General features: G+C 35.7%; 1 protein-coding gene across 6 annotated transcripts in view; it reads right to left on the bottom strand.

The window, feature by feature from the left end:
- LOC138758891 (uncharacterized) overlaps positions 1-19988 on the bottom strand; it is a 40128-nt gene extending 20140 nt beyond the window's left edge. For 3 of the 6 annotated variants that reach the window (XM_069928438.1, XM_069928442.1, XM_069928443.1), the window contains exons 1-4: positions 19899-19972; positions 7926-8012; positions 3644-6750; positions 940-1139 (exon numbers count right to left, since the gene is read on the bottom strand). In XM_069928438.1, the coding sequence (XP_069784539.1) occupies positions 940-1139; positions 3644-6499 (3056 nt within the window). In that variant the 5' untranslated portion in view covers positions 6500-6750; positions 7926-8012; positions 19899-19972. Of the gene's footprint in view, positions 1-939; positions 1140-3643; positions 6751-7521; positions 7686-7925; positions 8013-19898 lie in introns of all 6 variants that reach the window. The other 3 variants (XM_069928439.1, XM_069928441.1, XM_069928440.1) reach the window with 3 other exon arrangements.
- Positions 19989-21580: the final 1592 nt, after the last annotated feature.

Below are 21580 nucleotides of genomic sequence, written 5' to 3' on the forward strand. Positions count from 1 at the left end.
TTTATCAAATACAGTTGAGCTTTTGATAATCAACTCTAATGTGTTGGTAAATGGCAATCTCTGTGGGAAGTTGATAAGAAGATAAAGGGATTAATTATTATAAATAGGTGCTTGATGGGCATTGTGGGCTGAGCTGTAATACTCAGTACAAAAATTCAGGTCAATAACATACATCAGAAAGTGGCCCCTAGGGATTTCAAGTGAACAGTGGCCTCCAATCACACTCTCCAATTACCAACCCTGAGGAAATCATTACCCATCAAGCTACATCATCATATATCCTGCGTAAATGGAATGTTTTTGTTAATCTCAAACTCACTTTTTTTTATATTGAACTGCAAGCATTTTATTATGGGCATTAGAAATTGTAAATCAAGCACTATGCTCTTCACTGTATTTTAATTGATGACAAGAGGTTTATGAAGATGTAAACAAAATTAGATTTTTCAAAAAGCAAAAAGAGCCCATTTAGCACACTGTACTCATACCAGCCAAACAAGACCATTCTGCTCCATCTCTTAGTCCAGACCAAGATCTTTAAATACAAGAAGCAAAATATATTGAGCCAATTAATAACCTCTTTTTTTGATGCAGCCCACGGGAATTTATTGTGCAAGTACATAAAATGCATTGTGCTGAATGCAATATCCCATACAACTTTGTATGGACCATATTTCCTGTGGCATGGTATTCAAACCATAAATGATTACAAGTCAACTCTGCATGCCAGCAACAATGATGCCTCCCTTCCTGACAGGTTGAAACAGGAGTCGGAAGCTACATATGGAACAATCATTTAAAAAAAGTCAAATTTTCACAATTCAGAGTAAATCACAATTTACGGTGCAATTTCAGAAAGTGGAAATGCATCAATAAAATATAGGTGTACATTCTAATAAACACAAATAAAAACAAATTGAGAATATTAATCACCATTACCTGCTCTTGGTAGCAGAGTGATGACAATTTTTGGACAAGAAGTGTGCCTTTTCGTGGTTGCGCAGATCAGTCAATGCCTTAAAAAGTTGTGTGCAGTACCTGCAATTGAATTCTCCCATTGCTATACTTTGATTCACCGCAAATTTCAAACAAGCTTCCTTGACACTATGATCTCCGTTTACTATTTTATTTTCTGGGACCTTAAAATTATTGTAGAGAAATAATGTACAATAAGCCAAAAAGAAATAGACTTCTGAAATCATTAATAGTTGCAGTTCAAAACTCCTGTTGACATGTGTTCTTGCTCTACTTTTTTTACATTATGTATATTAACTTTGAAGTTTAGTTTGATCTTTATGCACATCAGATAGCTTAAAACTCAAACTGTAATGAATTGGGATAAAGAGAAAATGGTTCTGAAAAACTTTAATACAGTAAGTAATATTTTATTGTGTACTTCTCAGATAATCATAGGAAAGAACTATGATATACCTACAAATTCTAACCAGTTAAACCACCTTTCCATGTATTCAGAATTTTGAAGCACTGTTAATTTTAAATTTGTTAAAAAATACCGTATATTTCGGTGTACAAGTTGAGTCTTGAAAAGCACTCAAAAATCAGGGGTCGTCTTGTACGTTTCAAAAATGAGACCTTAAATTCAACTCAAAAAACAACTCATTGTAGATTTGGTGTATAGAACCTGGAAGCACCTCCCCACCACTAGGACCACTGCTCCCCAACACCTCCCCATCACCGGGTGCCGTCATAACCCACCCAAACATTTTACAATTACAATTGAAGAGCCCGAGTTCCCCGCTCCTGTCTAGGAGCTGACAAGTAGCCGTGGTTCCTGCACCAAGCATACTTGGTGACTTCTTTGATCCGGATGGCATCACACTTGATGTCGAAAATGGAGTTGCCGTTGCCAACTCCAGGTGATGCCGAAGACTCGGACCCAGCACCGTTTGGCATCCTCCCAGCCAGAAGCAAAGGTTTTTTTTTTACTTGGTTAATTTACAGATTTGTTACTTGGCAATTGGTTGTTGATGGGAGGCTCGGAGACCAGTCTCTGGCACATTCCTTGCAGAAAATTGGGGGACCAAATTATACACCTGATATGATAAAACCATGAAAATGAAGGTATACAAAATCATGTTGCTCATAAGAAGTCTCAACTTCCACTGAAAACTGCTGTAATTATTCATACAAAATTAACATCTTGCTGGTGAAGTATTCAGCACTCAGGTTATCTTTAATACATGACAAATTAAAAACAAACTGATGCTTTTGTTTCTTCATTCTCTGCAGCTTGACAAGTTTTGAATGATGCCAATATTTAACTCCTCTATCTGATGGAACACAAATTAGGATATGGTAAAAGTATGGGATTTTTTTTTGCCTCATCTGAAGAGAATGGGAAGGCTTTTACGTCACAAAAACATACCCTTCAGTGGGTTACAAACCTAAAATCAAAATAGTAAATTCCTGAAAAACTCTTAAAATCATAAATTTTAGTAAGACAAAAATGAAATGCTTTAATGCAGCTTTCTTTAAATTGATGCAAGATGCAAATAACTCATTACAGCTCTGAAAACTGAATTGTATTCAATATTATACAGATGCACACAACTAGTGGTTCTCAAGTTATTTCCCCCACTCATACCACTTACTCCCTATAACAAACTCACAGCCAACCAGTTTTTTTTGGGGGGGTGGGTGGTGGGGGAGACAAGAAAATGTGGCAAGCTTAATTCCTTTCCTATACCACTGACTGGATATTCTGCTATATTTTTTGGTGTGAATTTATTTTTGAGAATATTCAGGGCTTTCTTTAATTTCAAACTTCCAACCTTCTTTTACATGAACCACTTATAACAAATTGATAGGCAACAGGTTGAGAAATACTGCACTAAATGATCCAACTTTAAAAAATCTTAATAGAAAGGCAAGACAATAATTCTCTATTACTGTACAATGATAACACATCAGGATCAAGTGATCTTCATATCAGGTAAACAAGAAAATCTGCAGACACTGGAGTCTTGTACAATGCACAAAAATGCTACAGAAACTCAGCAAGTCATGAAGCACCCATAGAAAAGTATCCATAGGAAGATTTTCATATCAGGATGTTGAAAGGAAGTAAGTGGAGGACAAATGTAACTTTCCTCAATTATAATATTATGAAGTTCTAAATTTGGAAACTATTTGATTAGATGGAATTATGTCACTGCATGATTTAAAAACAGTGGCTGAGGATTCCCAGGGAGCGATGGATGTGTTAGATTAAGCATTTAATGTCAAAAAGTGGGACTCAAGAAAATTTAATCAGAATATCCACTATTTAGGCAAGTGTTCAAAAATTTATCTTTCAAAAACAATTTTCTAACAATAAATCTGCTATAAGTACAGTATTAAATTTAATTCAATAATGAACAATGTCACTGTCATAAAATGCAAAATAAAAACCCTACTAAGACTGGATTGATATTACCAGCCAATATTAACGAAACTCTTGTGTTACCTGAACAAGGATATCTTTCACATATTTGACAATATTCAAAGTAAATTGTCATAAATGAACTAATAAGTTCCACTTCAAGTTACCAAATGCCAAAGCAGAGTTTTGTGAAAAACAATTTAAATTCTTGGCAATTTTCTTTCTGCATCATACCAAAAATAAAGAGAAAGCAAATCATACCAGATTTTCTTGAAGGCAACGATCCTTATCATCAAGTACAAATTTTTGATCTGCTCCTTTATAGCTTAGCTTCATCAAAGGATCACCAGTTTTGCTGAAATTATCACTGCTGTCAATGTTCTGATCTTCTGGCATCACAATGTTACATCCCAAGTGCTCACGACTGCTCAGGGAATGTTTCCTGTCCTGAAATCTCATCATATTCATCGAATTCATAGTCAAAGAGAAAGAATTTTTGTTTTTTCTTCTTGAGGTATTGCTTTCATCTCCCAATTTACCACTGATTGCTAAAGATTTCATAAAGTTTTCACTCCCTTTGTAGCTGATCAACTCCAATTCCTCAGCAGTACTGCATTTTAAAGGGATCTTAACATCAGTCTTGGGCTCTGGACACATCTCCCTGTCCATCACAGCATTCACATATTCACTTCCATTCTCTTTTAAAATGTTTATTTCATCAAATGGATGCAAGTTAGTTGTACTTAAGTTTATCTTTTTACACCCAATAGTGCACTTATTTTGAGAATAAAATTTGAAATGTCGCAATTTATAATGGAACACAAGTTCTTTTTGAGTAATAGCCTTAAAAAAGCATAATATACATATCTGTTTTTCCATGCCAGCTTTCAGTTCATCATTAATGGATAGCAGAGAGCCAAGTGCATTATTAGCTTCTCTATAACATCTATGTGAAGGTTCAATATTATGAAACACAAGATAATGATGAACAAGTCCTGCCCGAATTAAATGAGTGAACATGCACAAAGCACACTTGAAAACTATTTCAGAGTCTTCAACTTGAGCACAAGCAATACTCTGCTTGATGCAGTAATGTCTACAAATAACTCTCCTCGAAGAGCAGGTGAAATTGCATTCCTGGCATTCAAACACCAACTGTGCCTTACTTTTGGAGATTGAAGGAACTGCCAATTGTGCTCTGACCGGCAAGTAGTTAAGAATTTGATTCTCTGATTCATTCTTAGACAGGTGAATTCTTTGGTAATGCTCAGATAAAGAGACCCAGTCCCCAGTGTACGAACAGTGTTTGCATAAACACAACTTGGAAGATGCATCTAAGCAAGAGTGAGATGGATCAGAAGATTCTGAATCAAACAACAATTCACTGCACGTGGACAAGGGAAAATCCCTCTTTGTCAATATATTTACTGGTGACTTACAGCTGTATTTAAAATTCCTTTTGTAGATGTTACTCTCTTCAGGGTGCTTTTCGTGATAGTGCAAAAGGACATTGCTAATGTTAGCATGTGAAAACGCACAAATGCTGCACTTGTACATAGCTCCTAGCTTCATTTTATCTGTTGTAGAACACAACATTTTGGTCTCATCTTCAGCTAATTTTGCAAACTTTCCACTTAAAGTACAGTCATTTTTGCAAGGATTTGAATATGTCCTTTCATCATTATCATTTTCTGCATCAGATAGTACAACTTCAATTTCAGCCCCTGTGTATAGACAATCATCACCAGAAGTAGAAAACTCAATCTTCTGTTGACTTAAGAAGCTATATGGCTCCAGCATCCACTTAGCCTTTTGCTCTTCTGTTGTTCTACAATATGGAATAGTTTGCTTGCGCCTTGCGCTTCGATCATTTAGTAGGGGTACAGCTGGCACACATTTGATTGGTGATCTCATCCGATTTTTCAGGCTTTTCACAATGGCTTCCAAAACCAGGCATTTACTTGAAGCTGCTTTGCTCAAAGCAATATCATTTCTCTTCTTTATGGGAGACATTATTGTTGAAAAATATAAAGGAACTCCAATGGAAGTTGGAGATATTTCTGAACCTATATTAGCATCCAAGTGATTGGCAAAATGAGGTACTGAAAATTGTAATTGATTATTAACCTGCTGCAAAGATGTCTCACAATTTGTGTCAATATTTCTACTTTCACTCCTTATGCCAATATTATTTCCTTCATAAGGTAACAGGTTGTACTTAGATGATAACCCCTTTGCCCTGTGCCCCTTTTTACAAAGCTCTGATGTTCTTAAACCATTAGAGAAACAAACATGGCTTTTAAATTTTTGATGTCCACTGGGGTTACCATGAACACTTTTAACATGGCGCAAGATGCAATTATGGAACAAAGTGCGATAGTGACACAGAATACAATGAAATAAACACAATCGTTTTACATACAGCAAGCAGTTTTTAAATGTTGACAAGATTGGGGGTTTTCTTCGCCCAGTTGGAGATTTCTTTGGCATGCTTTTTGAAGTCTTGCAACCATCAATTTTTAAAGTGGAACTATTTTTTCTGACATGTTTTTCACGCTCAGAATTAACTGACTTTCTTTTCTTCACAATTCTCTTTCTTTTCAGAGAAATATCATTAGTTGAATGAACTTGAGAATTCAAGCAATTGTTTTCTGTTCCAAAGCACTGCAGTTTCATTGATGAGGCTGGGATTTCTTTCCCAAATTCAAAATATCTATGCTGCTCTCTTAAGTGATCTTCAAAGCACAGTTTATTAAATGTGTAATATCCACACCATCTACACAATATTTTATCACTTTCCAAATATCCATCTAAATCTAGCTTTATCCCATCTTCAGTTGGTTTATCTTGATTAATCAGATTAGATGAACTATTATGTGCATTGTCAGAAGTAACAAGAAAATAATCTTTAGACAAATCCATTCTCTTAGTTGTTTCTGAAATGTTTTCATACAGCTTTGTATGTTCCAAATCTTTTATTTCCAGTTTATTAGCATTGGGAGCTTCCAAATTTGAAGAGAGATTAATGTCATTGTTCAGCAGGTGATCCAATTCTGATTTCTTGTTGGAAAACCAACAGTTCCTTTTACTATCATGTGCAGTTTTATACACATTCATTTACTGTTTGCTGGCAAATTTCACATTGGCACACAAGTTACAATAAAAATAGAAGCTTGTCCATTTGAATCTTCTCAGGGTGCTAATTTTTCAAGATACTACAAATGGCATTTATATCTTCTTTCAGAGCCAAGTGTCCATCCTTATCATGCCATTGCTCATCACTGACTACCAAACAGACAATTAATTCACTATTCTGACCACTGGGAATCAAAGTTTCATTGAACGTCTTTGCCAAAAGGTAAAGTCTCCTACAAACAGGAAGAAATTTTAAAATTTACAACAAATTATATAGTACAACTAGCCTGGTGTTTGCACTAAACACGATTCACTGCTTCCTTCCATTTTTTTAATCTCATATTTCTACAAATCTTTATTTGTATTGCTCTTATCTACATTAGTTTTCAATGCACCCAAGCTAGCAGTCTCAACTACTTCCAACACTTGCACATTCTTATATTGTTATTAGATTCACCAATACTCATTTCATATACATGGATCTTGTTCTGGATTTCTCCAGAAATGAAAATGTTCCCATCCTACCCAGTCCATTCATATCTTCAAACACATCACTAAAGTCACTTATCTAAAGAAAAAAAAGCTCAATCTCTTCAAACTTTCTCAGCACCTGAAACCTCACATTATGGAATCAAAAAAAGAATAAAAAAAATCACCTTGTGGGATTTTAGATTCATGCATTATATCATAATTTTAAAAATTAAAAATGATTTTTATGAAGTGTAATGTGATTATGTTAATTGAAAATTTAATTAAGATTGGTAGAAATATATCTCAAACATTGAAATGTGGCTCAAAACATTTCCAGAGCTCAAATTCCAGACATTCATTTCAAAAGAGGGTACTCCAGTGTCCAGAATTTAAAAATAAAACTGGCAGCATCAATCAACTGGCAAAAAATACCAAAGAAAATAAAAAAAAATTTAAATAAGAATAAAATAATAAGTAAAAAAATACACAAGTTTAAAATTGTAAAAGTAAATGTTCCCTGAAGCAACACAAACCTTTGGTGAAGATTGGAACAAATATTCAGCCAGTGGAGTGCCTTAGTTGTGCTTTGCTCCTTGCAACTGTTTGAATAAAGTTGTATGAAACAGCAATGGCATTGCCCAGGATGAAGAGCTGATTGATGCCTACTTGCCTTTGGGGGGACTCTCTTAAAGTGTCTCTTTTTAAAAAAAAAAATTATTTAAAAAAATTTGTCCATACATGGAGTCAGTTACGAAGTTGAAAAAGTACAAGCAGAAAAAATAAATCCATTATACATTCCATGATACTTAAATCCCCCACTCTCCCCAACCCCCTCCCACCCGAGAAACCCCAAAAGAAAAAAAACTATAGATAGAACAGAAAAAGAAAAGAAAGAAAAGCAAAGAAAATAAAAGATTGCCAAGAAAGTGCCACTCACCACACGATTCGCCAATATATATTCTATTCAATTATTTGAAGGTTAATGCAGATCCCTAGAAGTAGGAAAATGTCCAAAAATATATACCTGAAATTTGTAAATATGGTGCTGTGTAAGGCACATTCTCATGGCGAACCGGCCCCGCTTGTAAACTTTTTTTAAAATTTTTTTTATTTTTCACACTATAGACCACATTAATCAAGATACATACATTTTTCTTTTCAAATATATAGTGTCGTTTTCTTCCCCCCTCCCTCTTCCCATCCAACCCTCCCTACCTCCCCTCCCATTCATTTAAAGTACAGAATCTAAGATACATTAAACCTGTCAAACAATGTTGTCACTCAATAAAAATAAACAAGAAATTCCACTGAGTCAATTCTTTTCATTTCCTTCTCCTTCTGTCATTTTAGGTGGTAGATGTCCCCGGTAGGTTTTCTCTATTGTGTTTCATGTATGGCTCCCATATTTGTTCAAATATTGTAATATTATTTCTTAAATTATATGTTATTTTTTCTAATGGAATACATTTATTCATTTCTATATACCATTGTTGTATTCTCAAGTTATCTTCTAATTTCCAGGCTGACATAATACATTTTTTTGCTACAGCTAGGGCTATCCTAACAAATCTTTTTTGTGCACCATCCAAATCAAGTCCAAATTCTTTGTTTTTTATGTTACTTAGGAGGAAGATCTCTGGGTTTTTTGGTATATTGCTTTCTGTGATTTTATTTAATATCTGGTTTAGATCTTCCCAAAATTTTTTCACTTTCTCACACGTCCAGATTGCATGAATTGTTGTTCCCATTTCCTTTTTACAACGAAAACATCTGTCAGATACTGTTGGGTCCCATTTATTTAACTTTTGAGGTGTAATGTATAGCCTGTGTATCCAGTTATATTGTATCATACGTAATCTCGTGTTTATTGTATTTCTCATAGTTCCAGAGCATAACTTCTCCCATGTTTCCTTCTTTATCTTTATGTTTAAATCTTGTTCCCATTTTTGTTTAGTTTTACCATTTGTTTCCTCATTCTCCTTTTCTTGCAGTTTAATATACATAATTGTTATAAATTTTTTGATTATCATTGTGTCTGTAATCACATATTCAAAATTACTTCCCTCTGGTAACCTCAGACTGCTTCCCAATTTGTCCTTCAAGTAGGATTTCAGTTGGTAGTATGCCAACACTGTATCTTTAGTTATATATTTATCCTTCATTTGTTCAAAGGATAGTAATTTATTTCCCGAAAAGCAATTTTCTATTCTTTTGATCCCTTTTTTCTCCCATTCTCTAAAGGAAATGTTATCTATTGTAAAAGGGATTAGCTGATTTTGCATCAGTATTAGTTTTGGTAATTGGTAATTTGTTTTATTCCTTTCTACATGAATCTTCTTCCAAATATTGAGCAGATGATGTAATACTGGAGAATTCCTACGTTGTACCAATTTTTCATTCCATTTATATAATATGTTCAGGCATCTTCTCCCCTATTTTATCTAGTTCTAATCTAGTCCAATCTGGCTTTTCCCTTGTTTGATAAAAATCTGATAGGTATCTTAATTGTGCGGATCTATAATAATTTTTAAAGTTTGGCAGTTTTAAGCCTCCTTATTTATACCATTCTGTTAATTTATCTAGTGCTATCCTCGGTTTCACCCTTTCCATAAAAATTTCCTTATTATTTTCTTTAACTCCTTGAAGAATTTCTCCGTCAAGTGTATTGGCAATGCCTGAAATATGTATTGTATCCTTGGGAAAATGTTCATTTTAATACAGTTTATCCTTCCTATTAGTGTTAGTGGTAAGTCTTTCCAATGCTCTAAGTCGTCCTGTAATTTTTTCATTAGTGGATAATAATGGCCGAGGTTTTTATTTATTTGTATACCTAGGTATCACCATCTGAATGGTGATTCTTTCTTAAATTTTGAGAAATCCGCATTATTCATTGGCATTGCTTCACTTTTATTCGCGTTAATCTTGTAACCCGACACTTCTCCATATTCCTTCAATTTCTTATATAATTCTTTTATTGATATTTCTGGTCCTGTTAAGTATACTATAACTTCATCTGCAAATAAATTGATTTTATATTCCTTGTCTTTTATTTTTATCCCTTTTATTTTATTTTCTGTTCTTATCAATTCTGCTAGTGGTTCTATAGCTAACACGAACAATAAGGGTCATAGTGGGCATCCCTGCCTTGTTGATCTGCTTAAGTTAAATTGTTTTGATATATATCCATTTACTGTCACTTTCGCCAATGGTCCCTTATATAATGCTTTAATCCAATTAATATACTTCTCTGGTAAACTGAATTTTTGTAATACTTTGAACAAATAATGCCATTCTACTCTGTCAAAGGCCTTCTCTGCGTCTAAAGCAACTGCTACTGTTGGAGTTTTATTCCCTTCTACTACATGAATTAAGTTAATAAATTTACAAATATTGTCTGTTGTTCGTCTTTTAAGAAATCCAGTTTGGTCTAGATTTACTATTTTTGGTACATAGTCGGCTAATCTGTTTGCTAATAGTTTAGCTATTATCTTATAATCTGTGTTAAGTAAAGATATTGGTCTATATGACGCTGGTGCGAGTGGATCTTTCCCTGTCTTTGGTATTACTGTAATTATTGCTGTTTTGTATGAATCTGGTAAGCTTTGTGTTTTATCAATCTGGTTGATTACTTCCAGGAGGGGAGGAATTAATAAATATTTAAATGTTTTATAGAATTCTATTGGGAATCCATCCTCTCCTGGTGTTTTATTATTTGGTAGTTTTTTTATTATCTCTTGTATTTCTACTATTTCAAATGGTTCTGTTAATTTATTTTGTTCCTCTATTTGTAATTTTGGTAGTTCAATTTTAGTTAAAAATTCATCTATTTTGTCTTCTTTCCCTTCGTTTTCAGTTTGGTATAATTTTTCGTAGAATTCTCTGAAGTTTTCATTAATCTCCGTTGGATTATATGTGATTTGCTTGTCTTTTTTCCTTGATGCCAATACCATTCTCTTAGTTTGTTCTGTCTTAAGCTGCCATGCTAGAATTTTGTGCGTTTTTTTCCTAGTTCATAATATTTCTGTTTTGTCTTCATTATGTTCTTCTCCACCTTACATGTTTGTAGTGTTTCATATTTTATTTTTTTATCTGCCAATTCTCTTCTTTTAGTTGTGTCTTCCTTCATTGCTAATTCTTTTTCTATATTTGCTATTTCCCTTTCCAACTGCTCTGTTTCCTGATTGTAGTCCTTCTTCATCTTGGTTACATAACTTATTATTTGCCCTCTGATGAACGCTTTCATTGCATCCCATAGTATAAACTTATCTTTCACTGATTCCGTATTTATTTCAAAGTACATTTTAATTTGTCTTTCAATGAACTCTCTAAAATTCTGCCTTTTAAGTAGCATGGAGTTCAATCTCCATCTATACATTCTTGGAGGGATGTCCACCAACTCTATTGACAATATCAGGGGTGAGTGGTCCGATAATATTCTAGCTTTATATTCTGTTTTTCTTACTCTGTCTTGCATACGAGCTGATAACAGGAATAGGTCTATTCTTGAGTATGTTTTATGTCTACCCGAATAATATGAATATTCCTTTTCCTTTGGGTGTTGTTTCCTCTATATATCCAAAAGTTGAATTTCTTGCATCGATTTAATTATAAATTTGGTTACTTTGTTCTTTCTGTTAATTTTTTTCCCAGTTTTATCCATGTTTGAATCCAAATTAAGGTTGAAATCCCCTCCTATTAGTATGTTCCCTTGCGTGTCTGCTATCTTCAAAAAAATATCTTGCATAAATTTTTCATCTTCTTCATTAGGTGAATATACATTGAGTAAATTCCAAAACTCCGAATATATCTGACATTTTATCATTACATATCTCCCTGCTGGATCTATTATTTCCTCTTCTATTTTAATTGGTACATTTTTACTCCTCTAGCTTTTGAATTATATGAATAATATGACGCTGCTGTTACATGTCCTACCCAATCTCTCTTTAATTACTTGTGCTCCATTTCAGTTAAATGTGTTTCTTGCACGAATGCTATATCAATTTTTTCTTTTTTCAGTAAATTTAGCAGTTTCTTCCTTTTGATTTGGTTATGTATTCTGTTAATATTTAAAGCCATATAGTTCAACGTAGCCATTTCATACTTTGTTTATCTTTCCTTTCCATTTCCTCATCATCACCTTTCCTTCTTATCCATTTCTGCTTTCTTGTTTTGAACACTTTATAAGACAACATTTCTAAAACATAAAACATTTCCCTTATTCTATCTAAAATTTCTTTAACCCCACAATCCTCTCCCCTTCCTGAGTTGCCCTTTATCCCTTGTCGGGCAACCACATCTCCCCTCTCCATTTGGATTTGCGAATTCACTCGCAAGCGTCATCTGATTTCGCAGTGACCGTAACTCCTCCCCACCCAGCCCCCCCCAGAAAAGATTTCAATTTTCATATATAACAAAGGTCACTCTTAATTCCCTCCTTACTTCCTCTCTTCCCTTTCATTCCCTTATTAATTCTTATCTATACTCTATATATTTTCCTTTAAATACAGATACACTCATGTACACACATTTATACATACACACACACACATATATATAAATATATGTGTGTATATATATATATATACCTACATACACACATACATATAGTTTGTGGTCATTTTTACTCTCGTTACATGTCTTCATCTCTCTGCCTGTCTTGTAGTTGTTCTGCAAATTTTCGTGTTTCCTCCGGATCCGAGAATAGTCTGTTTTGCTGCCCTGGAATAATTATTTTAAGTACCGCTGGGTACTTTAGCATAAATTTATATCCTTTTTTCCATAGGATCGTTTTTCCTGTATTAAACTCCTTTCTCTTCTTCAGGAGTTCAAAACTTATGTCTGGATAGAAAAATTTTTTTTGACCTTTGTATTCCAGTGGCTTTTTGTCTTCTCTTATTTTCTTCATTGCTTTCTCCAATATATTTTCTCTTGTTGTATATCTTAGGAATTTTACTAAAATGGATCTTGGTTTTTGTTGTGGCTGTGGTTTTGGGGCTAATGTTCTATGTGCCCTTTCTATTTCCATTTCTTCCTGTAATTCTGGTCTTCCTTGGACCCTGGGGATCCAATCTTTTATAAATTCTCTCATATTCTTGCCTTCTTCATCTTCCTTAAGGCCCACTATCTTTATATTGTTTCTTCTATTATAATTTTCCACTATATCTTTCTTCTGAGCCAACAGCTCTTGTGTTTCTTTAACTTTTTTATTAGATTCTTCTAATTTCTTTTTTAAGTCCTCTACTTCCATTTCTACGGCTGTTTCTCATTCTTCCACCTTGTCCACTCTTTTTCCTATATCTGACATGACCATCTCTAATCTATTCATTTTTTCTTCTGCACTTTTAATTCTTCTTTTTATTTCACTAAATTCTTGTAATTGCCATTCTTTTACTGATTCCATATATTCTTTAAAAATATATATATCCATTGTCTTTAAAAATATATATATATATATCCATTGTCTTGCCTTTCCCTTCTTCTTCCATTTCTCTATGTTCTTCTGGGTTGGTCATCTGTTGTTTCCTTGTTTTCTTTTTACTCTCTTCTTTCTTGTTCTCTTTATTTTCTATGTTCTCTTCCTGTTGTTGTGTTGCAGCTGTCATTCTCAGCTTTTTAACTTTTAACTTTTTAACTTTCTCACATGTACTGTTGTTCCCATTTCCTTCTTACAGCGAAAACATCTATCTAATAATGTTGGATCCCATTTATTTAACTTTTGGAGCATGATATATAACCTGTGTATCCAATTATACTGTATCATGCGTAACCTTGTGTTTATTATATTCTTCATAGTTCCAGAACATAATTTTTCAAATATTTCATTTTTTATCTTTATGTTTAAATCTTTTTCCCACTTTTGTTTGGGTTTATACCTTATTTAATAATTTTCTTTCTCTTGCAGCTTGATATACATGTTCGTTATAAATCTTTTAATTATCATTGTGTCTGTAATCACATATTCAAAGCTGCTTCCTTTTGGTAATCTCAGTCCTAATTTATCCTTTAAGTAGGCTTTCAGTTGATGTTATCCAAACATTGTACCATGAGTTATTCCGTATTTGTACTTCATTTGTTCAAATGTTAATAAATTATTTCCCAAAAAACAATTTTATTTTATTTTAATTCCTTTTCTCTCCCTTTCTCTAAAGGAAAGGTTATCTATTGTAAAAGGGATTAACTGATTTTGCGTCAATAATAATTTTGGTATTTGGTAATTTGTTTTTTTTCCTTTCTAAGTGAATCTTCTTCCATATATTGAGTAAATGATGCAATACTTTTGAGCTTTTATATCATACTATCTTTTCATCCCACTTATAAAGTATATGTTCCAGTACATTCTCTCCTATTTTATCTAGCTCTATCTTAGTCCAATCTGGTTTTTCCCTTGTCTGATAAAAATTCTGATAAATACCTTAATTGTGCTGCTCTATAATAATTTTTAAAGTTTGGTAACTGCAAACCACCTTGGTTGTACCTCTCTGTTAATTTATCTAACGCTATCCTCGGTTCCCCCCCTTTCTATAAAAATCTCCGTATTATTCTCTTTAGTTCATTAAAGAATTTCTCTGTTAAGGGAATTGAAATAAGTATTTTATCCTTGGGAAGACATTCATTTTAATGCAATTTACCCTCCCTATCAACGCTAGCGGTAATTCTTTCCAATGTTCTAAGTCTTCCTGCAATTTCTTTATTAGTGGCTGATAATTTAATTTGTACAAGTGTCTTAAATTATTATCTAACCCAATACCTAGGTATCGGATTGCTTCTGTTTGCCATTAAAATGGTGATTCTTTTTTAAATTCTGTATAATCCGCATTACTCATTGGCATCACTTCACTTTTATTTGCGTTGATCTTGTACCCCAATATTTCTCCATATTCCTTCAATTTCTTATGTAGTTCTTTTATTGATATTTCTGGTTCTGTTAAGTATACTACGATGTCATCTGCAAATAAACTGATTTTCTACTCCTCCTTTATTTTTATCCCTTTTTCTTTATTTTCTGTTCTTATCAGTTCTGCCAATGGTTCTATTGCTAAAGTGAACAGTGAGGGAGATAACGGACATCCCTGCCTCGTTGACCTATTTAATTTAAATTGGTTTGATATATATCCATTTACTGTTATCTTCGCCAATGGTCCATTATATAATGCTTTAATCCAATTAATATATTTTTCTGGTAGATGGAACCTCTGTAATAGTTTGAATAAATAATTCCATTCTACCCTGTCAAAGGCTTTTTTTGCGTCTAAAGCAACAGCCACTGTTGGCATCTTATTTCCTTGAACTGCATGAATTAAATTAATAAATTTACAGACATTATCCGCTGTTTGTCTTTTCTTAATAAATCCAGTTTGATCTAGTTTTACTATTTTTGGTACACAGTCGGCCAATAATTTTGCTATTATCTTCTAATCTGAATTAAGTAGAGATATTGGTCTATATGATGCTGGTGTTAATGGATCCTTCCCCGTCTTTGGTATAACTGTAATTAATGCTGTCTTACATGAATCTGGCAAGTTTTGTGTTTCTTCTATCTGGTTCATTACTTCCAGGAGAGGAGGAATTAATAACTCTTTAAATGTTTTATAGAATTCTATTGGGATTCCATCCTCTCCAGGCGTTTTATTGTTCGGCAGCTTTTTTTAATATATCCTGTACTTCCTCTATTTCAAATGGTTTTATTAGTTTGTTTTGTTCCTCTTCTTGCAATTTCGGCAGTACAATTTTAGCTAAAAACTCTTCTATTTTATCATCTTTCCCTTTGTTCTCAGTTTGGTATAATTGTTCATAAAATTCCATAAAGTTCTCATTAATCTCCATTGGATTATATGTAATTTGTTTGTCCTTTTTTCCTTGATGCCAATACAGTTCTTTTATCTTGTCCTGTTTTAAGTTGCCAGGCTAATATTTTGTGTTTTTTCTCCTAGTTCATAATACTTTTGCTTTATTTTCATTATGTTCTTCTCCACCTTATACATTTGTAATGTTTCGTATTTTATTTTTTTGTCCGCCAATTCTCTTCTTTTTGTAATATCGTCCCTTGTTGCTAGTTCATTTTCTGTACTTACTATCTCCCTTTCCAACTATTCTATTTCCCAATTGTCGTCCTTTTTCATCTTAGTTAAATAACTTATTATCTGCCCTCTAATGAAAGCTTTCATTGCATCCCATAATATAAATTTGTCTTTCACTGATTCTGTATTTATTTCAAAGTACATTTTAATCTCTAAATTCCTGTCTTTTAAGTAGCATGGAGTTTAACCTCCATCTATATGTTCTTGGTGGGATGTCCTCCAGTTCTATTGCTAATAACAGGGATGAACGATCAGATAGCAATCTAGCTTTATATTCAGTTTTCCTAACTCTCCCTTGAATATGGGCCGCCAACAAAAACATGTCAATCCTTGAGTATGTTTTATGCCTACTCGAATAATATGAATATTCCTTCTCCCTTGGATGCTGCCTCCTCCATATATCCATAAGTTTCATTTCCTGCATTGATTTAACCATAAATTTAGCCACTTTATTCTTTTTCCTAGTCTTTTGTCCAGTTTTATCCAACATTGGATCCAAATTAAGGTTAAAATCCCCTCCTATCAATATATTCCCTTGCATATCTACAATCTTCAAAAAAATATCTTGCATAAGCTTTTGATCCTCTTCATTAGGTGAATATATATTGAGCAAATTCCAAAATTCTGAATATATCAGACACTTTATCATTACATACCTCCCTGCTGGATCTATTATTTCCTGCTGGATCTACTATTTCCTCCTCTATTTTGATTGGTACTTTTATTAATTAATATAGCTACACCTCTAGCTTTTGAATTATATGATGCTGGTGCTATGTGCCCTACCCAGTCTCTCTTTAATTTACTATGTTCCACTTCAGTTAATGCGTTTCCTGCACAAATGCTATGTCTATTTTTTTTATTTTTTCACTAAATAGCCTCTTCCATTTAATTTGGTTATGTATTCTATTAATATTTATAATCAACATGGCCATCTCATACCCTGTTTACACCTCATTTCCGCTTCCTCACCACCACCATCCCCCTTTTCATTTCTGTTTTCCCTTTTTAAACTCAATGTATGACAACACATTTAAAACATAAAATACTTCAACAACTCCCACATCCAATATTCCCTTAGCCCCAAATGTCCCCCCCCCCCCCACCTCTCTGAGTTGCCCCTTATCCCTTGCTGGGCAACCACAACTGCCCTCTCCATTTGGATTGTGAACCCACTTGCAAGTGTCAACTGATTTCATAGTGACGGTTATTCTCTCCCACCCAACCCCCCCAAGAAGACTTTTTTTTCCCACATATAACAAAGCTCACCCTCTTTTATCCCCCCCTTACTTCCTTTCTTCCCTTCTCTTTCCCTTTAGTTCTTACATATGAAGATGTAAAAATAATGTATATGTATTTTATCACTGTTCTTCATTCTTGTTGCATCTCTTCATCTCTCCTTCTGTCCTTCAGGCGTTCTGCAAACCCTCCGGATCCGAGAACAGCATGTTTTGCTCCCCAGGGATAAATATTTTAAGCACAGCTGGATGTCTTAACATAAATTTGAAACCTTTTTTCCATAGGATTGATTTTGCTGTATTAAACTCCTTTCTCTTCTTTAAGAGTTCAAAAGTTATGTCTGGGTAAAAAAATATTTTTTGACCCTTGTATTTCAATGGTTTATTGTCTTCTCTAATTTTATTCCTTGCCCGCAATATATTTTCTCTTGTCATATATCTCAAAAATTTTACTAAGATTGATCTTGGTTTTTGATGTGTCTGAGGTTTCGGAGCTAGTGTTCTGTGTGCCCTTTCTACTTCCATTCCTTCCTGTATTTCTGTCATTCCCAGGACCTTTGGGATCCATTCCTTCATATCTGTGCCTTCTTCATCTTCCTTTTGGCCCACTATTTTTATGTTGTTTCACCTACTACAATTTTCCAACATATCAATTTTCTGAGCTAACAACTCTTGGGACACTAACTTTTTTATCACTTTCTTCCAATTTTCTTCTTAAGTCATTCACTTCCATTTCTACAGCAATTTTTTGTTCTTCCACATTTTCTCATCTTTTCCCTATTTCTGTCATTGCTATTCTATTCACTTATTCTACTGTACTTTTCATTTTTCTTTTCAGTTCACTAAAAGAATGGTTGACATTAGAATTTAATGCTCTCATTTGTTCTTGAAAAAAAACTTTATATTCTGTCCATCTGTTTTACCTTCTGTGCAGATCTTGGTCTTCTTCCTCTTCTTCTGTGTCTGCATTTGTGTTTGTGTCTTCTTCTCTTTGTATCTGTGTCTCTTCTGACTTTCCAGATGAGTTGCTTGTCTCACTTTGCTGGCCTTCTTGCTTAGCTTCTTGCTGTTGGTCCTCTTCTTCTGGGCTACTCATCTGTTGGGCCTCCTGCTGCTGCTCTTCTTTCCTTTCATTCCCTTTCCTGTCACTTTCCTCTTCTTCCAGCTGAGAGCCCTGGTGTTGGGCTGGTCGCGTTGTGTTTGCCCGCTCCTCAGCTGAGACCCCCTCCCATCAGTGTTCTTCTTCTTAGTAAGCGCACTTTTGTTTGGCTCGGAGAGCCATTTTTGCAGTCCAGCGGTCGGTTGGTGGGGGGGGGGGGGTCGCGACTCTGCAGGGTCGTCACCAACCTCCGAGAACAGGCTCTCTTCTCCACAACGGCTCCCTGTTTCTTCTTGCAGGCAAGGCCTTCTCCTTTCTTTTCCGGCGTCTTTTCTTCTTTTTCCCCCCCTGTTGTTTTTACTTTTTCCTTCTTGGGTGCCATTTTCTTTCTTTTCTCTACAACTTTATCTTTTATTTGTTAGGCTTTGTATTTCTTGATCTTTGTATTTTCTTCACTTTATTTCTTCTTTTCTGGAGAGAGCTGGTATTCCCCTACCGGCCACTACTCCATCACGCGACTCCTCCCACTCACGTCCTTCTTTAAGTATTCATTATGCCGTAGGTGCTTTGTGATTAATTAGGGATGGCTTAAGGTGGTATATGTGTGGAAAGCAAAAAGTTGAGAACCACTGCAGTAGTGATTTAGGGAAGTACAGAAAAAAAAATCAAAACAGCAAAACTAAATTCAATACTTGAAACAAATCTAAAAACGACAGTAACAGTTTGATATCAATTATTCAGACCATCTGACACCACATCCCGAGCATTTACCATTGTCACATCCATCTGGCCTATTCCCATCTCTAACCTTTACTCTATTAAACCAAATTATCCCAAACCCTGCAACCCATACATCTTAAATTGCCTTATTTGCCAATTCCTTCTCTCACAGAGTGGAACCATTTCACTCTTCTTGAATTCCCCCTCCCAACACACAAGAGAGAATTGATTAAGTGAGGGGGGAATGGTTCTAAAGGGGATGTTCAGAGGACTAAAATTAATTCTGTGGACTCTATATGAAAATCTCAGTCTAAGTTTTGAAACATCTCTGATTTATGTGAGCTGCTCCAGGATTATAGCCAAATATTTGAGGGCACCAATCACTGCACAAATGCCATTCTTTGTAATAGACGTCAGGTCCCATTTCAATGGCTTCTATGCCACAGCTCCACATAACAAGCAGCCAGCTCAATAAACGCCAACAGCAAAGATCCCTCCAATTCAACAAACTCCTTCAAATTTCCAAGTTACCCCCGGCATAACCTTCATGTCAAGGTTTTAGATGAAAGAAAAGGCAGCCACAAGTAAGTGCCGGTTCTGAGGTGAAGAGATTCCCAAGCCATAATGGTATCCATGACTGGCAGCACCCACTGGTGGCTTCAGAGTCGACCTGCTCTCTTGACACAAATTCGGTCAATAAGAGAGCGATGCCACCCGGCTCCCACACTTTCTGGACGATGCATCCCCACCAACCAAGCACCGGACAAATTTACCTGGCGCCCATCACCCCGCGGCGCCCACCAACCGACTTCCGCACGCTCGCGCTCAGCCCCGTCCCCACCACGCCCGCTGCCTCCACGAGCCGGTGACGCGTGGAACCGCCTGCTCAATACGATTGACAGAGGCAGCACCAATCGCAGCCGAGCAAGCGGAGACGCCGTCATCCTTCCCTGCCAATCAATTGTGCGGGGCGGAAGCTTCCAGCAGGGCGGAGGCGGGAAAGTTGGAGGGAAATGTCTGAGAGGGTTTTTTTTAAATTACATGTTTTTAACTAATGCATGTCAAGGATCTAATGGCATTTTCACAGATCTTTCTGTCTGTTACCTCGAATTTCAGCCGGTTACTGAGGCAAGTATAATATAAGAAGCAATTTTGAGGAATAATGAGCAGAATAAAACTTTAGCTTGTTAGGGTTGAAGAGTCCAGAGCTGGGGTTTAAAGCTGTGAATGACTATTTAGCCTGAAGAGTGAAGATGAGGAGTTCACCACCTTGGGCAGCTCTGCGAAGGTTGTCAATCTTTAATCCTCAAGTGGTTGTTAACTGAAGGCCCCAGATTTCTGATTTATTATCAGGGTACATACATGACTGGAGGTGAATCCATGGACACATAGTGACTCTGGGGGCAATTCTCTTTTGCTTCTCTTTCTCTGATTGTAAGAGGCATTTCAGGCAATTCCTGCTGATGGCGAATGTCTGCCTTGCAGCAGACAAAAGGCAATGTTGTGTCATATGGCACTTTTTAAATTACATGACAATAAAGTGAATCTTGACATCACCAGAGAGCGATGCCACCCGGCTCCCACACTTTCTGGACGATGCATCCCCACCAACCAAGCACCGGACAAATTTACCTGGCGCCCATCACCCCGCGGCGCCCACCAACCGACTTCCGCACGCTCGCGCTCAGCCTGAGACTCTTTTTCCTTTGGGTGAGGCAAAATGACCACTTATTGGGAGTACAAAACTAATTGAACACATGTAAACAAATAAAGAAATGTAAACAAACTCATTGTGCAATAAGATGCTAAATTAAGTGTCCTTAAATGAGTCCCTGATTCAGTGTGATGTTGAGGACTCTCATGGTGGAGGGGTAGCAGCTGTTCCTGAACCTAGGGGTGTGAGTTTTGAGGCAACTATTGTTTCAGAGACCAGAGGACCCCCAAATGGAATATGATGGGCCCCCCCTCACAATCTGTAACCAACAGTCTTTAAATGGCTCGCCCTCTTCTCTGAACGTGTCCAACCAGCAAACGCGATCTGCGAGCTCTCCACCCTCCAGATTTACCCCCTACCTCTGTTCCCCAACCTCACCCCTGACTGTAAGCCTGTCGCCATCAAGAGCAGGTAATACCACGCTGAGGACAGGGCCTTTATCAGTTCAGAGGTGAGACAACATTCCCCTACCTTGACGATGTCACTATCTGCAGCCACGATCTGCAGGACCATGATGACAACCTCCAGAGATTCCTCCAGACAGCTAAAAGCCTTAACCTCACCTCAAACAAAGAAAAATGTGTAATCTGCACATCATGCCTGGCTGTGTCGTGGAGTTATTGGCCATAATCCTGACCACATGCACCCCCAGTTGGAGCTCCTACTTCTCCACAGCCTCAAGGCCCTGAAAAGGTGCCTGGGGTTTTCCTGAGTGGTAACCATTTACCTTTCAAGCACCAA

The sequence above is a fragment of the Narcine bancroftii genome, chromosome 3 (genome assembly GCF_036971445.1).
Source record: "Narcine bancroftii isolate sNarBan1 chromosome 3, sNarBan1.hap1, whole genome shotgun sequence".
In the NCBI taxonomy this organism is placed as follows: domain Eukaryota; kingdom Metazoa; phylum Chordata; class Chondrichthyes; order Torpediniformes; family Narcinidae; genus Narcine; species Narcine bancroftii.